General features: G+C 32.5%; 1 protein-coding gene across 1 annotated transcript; it reads left to right on the top strand.

Moving 5' to 3' along the window:
* Positions 1–1,042: 1,042 nt before the first annotated feature.
* On the top strand, positions 1,043–2,953 carry LOC107190911 (ankyrin repeat and MYND domain-containing protein 2). The gene is made up of 3 exons (XM_015579801.1): positions 1,043–1,338; positions 1,814–2,191; positions 2,309–2,953. The coding sequence occupies exons 1-3, from the start codon at positions 1,138–1,140 to the stop codon at positions 2,951–2,953; spliced, it is 1,224 nt and encodes a 407-aa protein (XP_015435287.1). The 5' UTR covers positions 1,043–1,137.
* The last annotated feature ends 418 nt before the right edge of the window (positions 2,954–3,371 follow it).

The raw sequence follows: 3,371 nt of genomic DNA on the forward strand, positions 1-3,371 counted from the left end.
TGTAATAACAATGGAATAATAAAATAATTTACTCAAATGTACATAATAATACATATACATATCCATAAAAACAATATTAAACGCAACAACTTTTTTGTACGCGAAGAAAAACTAATATAAGTCCGTCGGGATGAGAACCCAAGACTCCTTTCTAATACGTCTACTTTATAGCGAACGGACGAAAGAGAATCCGTTCACGACCATGGTCCCCTCTTAGATTTAACGTAGTTCACAAATTCACCGTTCTCAAACGTAGAGGGCAGCAGAAAATCCCTGACTTTTTACACTATCGGTATTTCAGAACATGAGACACGAAGTCCCATAAGATGATAGGTCTATCCTATACCTAGTCGGTGGCTAAACCTCGATTTTTCAGGTTTCCCGCGCTTTTTCAAATTCAAATTTCGCGCTAAATAGTACGGAAAATTTATTTTAACACATTTTTAACTAAGTTTACCAATTACTATTTATTCATTTATTGAAAATATGAGATAGGCGTAGTGGTAGGTTTAATAACCAACGCATATGTACCATTTAACTGTTTTTTATTGAAAAAATTTGAAGAAAATACACAATTTACAATAGTATTTGAATAAACTTCACAAGAATTACCTTAAATACTACGTATGTATACGATTTTACAAAATATTTATAACGATATATGCATAAATTCAGTAAAACAAGGCTTAAATATTATTCAGATTTATAAAATATTGTAATTTATCCATCGCAAATAATTCCATCTTCTGCTCAAAGCTTTATAATGGTTTCATAAGTGTGTCGCCGAAATTTTCATTCCTGGGGACATACGATAAATGTGAGTAATGATTGGCTTCCCTCATGATGCGTGATTCGTGGAAATTTAATTCTCTACAGTCTCGAACGTGCATTAAACGAATGTTTACTCTAATATATAATTCCATTTGTTTTAATGTACATATCTCGTTTGTGCTTGTACGTACATCTGTGATTACAGTCTAACAGGATATATATATCCCAAATATGTCCATACATACATACAAATGTGATTTGGTCAAATTTCAGTAAACAATAGTCGGTAAAGATATTTCTTTTTGATTATTTTCGACGATTCTATAAACAGTCGACTTCTCGTTATGTTGATCGATAGTAGGAAAAATGGCGCCTGCCACGGGGGACTTAACCGATGTGCAGAAAAAGATTTTTGAAAAAATCAGCAAGAATGAGGTATCAGAACTTAAAACATTGTTAGCGGCGAACAAAGTTAAAATGGATTTTGTGGACGAAAATGGTATGAGTCCACTCCAACATGCCTGTTACAAAGGGAACAAGGAAATAGTGCAGATGCTTCTCGATCAGGTAGGTTAACTTTTTAACAATATAATTAAATAAGTGAAAAGTATTTGTGAAATTTTGTACATTACAGAACTTTTATACAATATGTTTGTTCATTTAGATTTTCAATAAAAAATTAATGAAAATGTTGGCTCTATATATAAGTAGCATTTTCTTTACTTGTGCAATAAAACTTAGTGCACAACTTCATTTTACAATATATGTGTGGATTTCGTCTTCGAATCCAATTAAATTATCTCTGTAGATTAGTTTTAATAATTCTAAAGTTTCTGTACAAAGGAACAGTACTATATCTTGAAGAAAAATATTTATGTGAAACATATGAAATTTCTTCTTTAGAATATGTAGCATTATATAGTTCAGAAATTAATTAAGCTTAATATATATCCGCAGTTATTATAAGTTATTTATAATTAAAAAAAAAATACTATAAGATATAGTTTTGTTGACTTTATGTTAATTAAACGCTTTGTTGCAGGGAGCAGATGTAAATGCTTGCCAACACGAGCATGCATATACAGCTCTCCACTTTGCAGCTTTAAGTGGAAATGCTGAACTTTGTCATCTTCTAATGTCTTATGGAGCAAGATTAACAGCTACAAACAGCGTGGGACGAACTCCAGCTCAGATGGCTGCCTTTGTGGGCAATCATAGTTGCGTAGCAACTATCAATAACTTTATTCCAAAGGCTGACGTAGATTATTACATTAAACCACAAGGATTGCAGACTGAGTCAATGCTTCCACCACACTTAGCAGATTCTTTTCATAAATTTATTATGCAAGTCAATGTACATCCAGTACGTGTAGTCATGAATCTACAAAGATGTCCAGGACTGTTAGAAAATGCTGCTAAGGTAAAAATCTTGAAAGAATCATATAAATAATAATAAAAATTGATATGATATTACATAAAATGATCACATAAATAATAATAAGTTAAACAACATTATAGTCATTGTTCTAATTTGCAGGTACAAAAGGTGTTAGAATCTATGCGCCATAAGGTAATGACTAGAGGTTCAGAAACAAATGAAATAATGGCATTCAAGTACCACTACTTAAGTTGCGTTGTAGCTGAGGTAATCAAATTCCAAAAGAGGCAAGAAGCAATGAAAGCAGAAAAAACAGAAAAAATAAGCGAAGAAGGGGAAGAAAAGAAATCAGATACTATAGAGGTTCTAATAAGGAAATTCTTAAAGTGTAGCAGAACTGACGGTACCCCAGAGTACCAGGAAGCCTTCTTGCGAGAAACTGTACGAGAATTTCCATACAGAGAGAGCACAATCTTTCGTCAAATGGTAGCAACCCTTGCAGCCAGTGATCCACCATCTGCTGTGTCGGTAGTATCAGCAGCAATTAATGGACAGAGAGCCTTCTCTGACAATGCACAAGTTTGCGTAACATGCGGGGAGGATAAAGCAAACAAAAAATGCAGCAAATGTAAAACTGTGCAATATTGTGACAGAGAGTGTCAGAGACTGCACTGGTTTATGCACAAAAAGGCATGCACCAGATTAGGTTTAACCTCAGCACCGAGTGCAAAAATGAGCGATGCAGATAGAGAACAAATAAGCAGCGCTGTAGGCTTCAGATTTCAAAACCTAAGTGTTAATTAAGTATGAGATATACGAAAGTTAATTCTGAATTATATGTTTTGATGTGCTGTATGTATGTGTTTAATTGTTAATTGTTTTAATTAGGAAAATCTGGAGAAATATCAATTATATTTTCAGGAAGCATTTTTGACTTTTTTTTTCTAGTTTTTATTTTTTTCAAGAGAGTAACGAGACTTTTTATGTGTTACACTAGGTTTTCACCTTCCTTTTTTTCTGTGAATTTACTATAAATATTGTATTATAAATACTTTTGTTACATACAAACATTCGGTTAAAATATTAACTTCATTAAGATTGTATTTTTGTGGTGTCGCCATAAAAATGTTTTCATAATATGAATTTATAGTGCTTTTGAAATCTTGAAACTCCTTGACCACACTCGTAATATAAATTTTAGTATGATTAGACATACGAAAGA

This window comes from Dufourea novaeangliae, unplaced genomic scaffold (assembly GCF_001272555.1).
Source record: "Dufourea novaeangliae isolate 0120121106 unplaced genomic scaffold, ASM127255v1 scaffold11, whole genome shotgun sequence".
NCBI lineage: Eukaryota > Metazoa > Arthropoda > Insecta > Hymenoptera > Halictidae > Dufourea > Dufourea novaeangliae.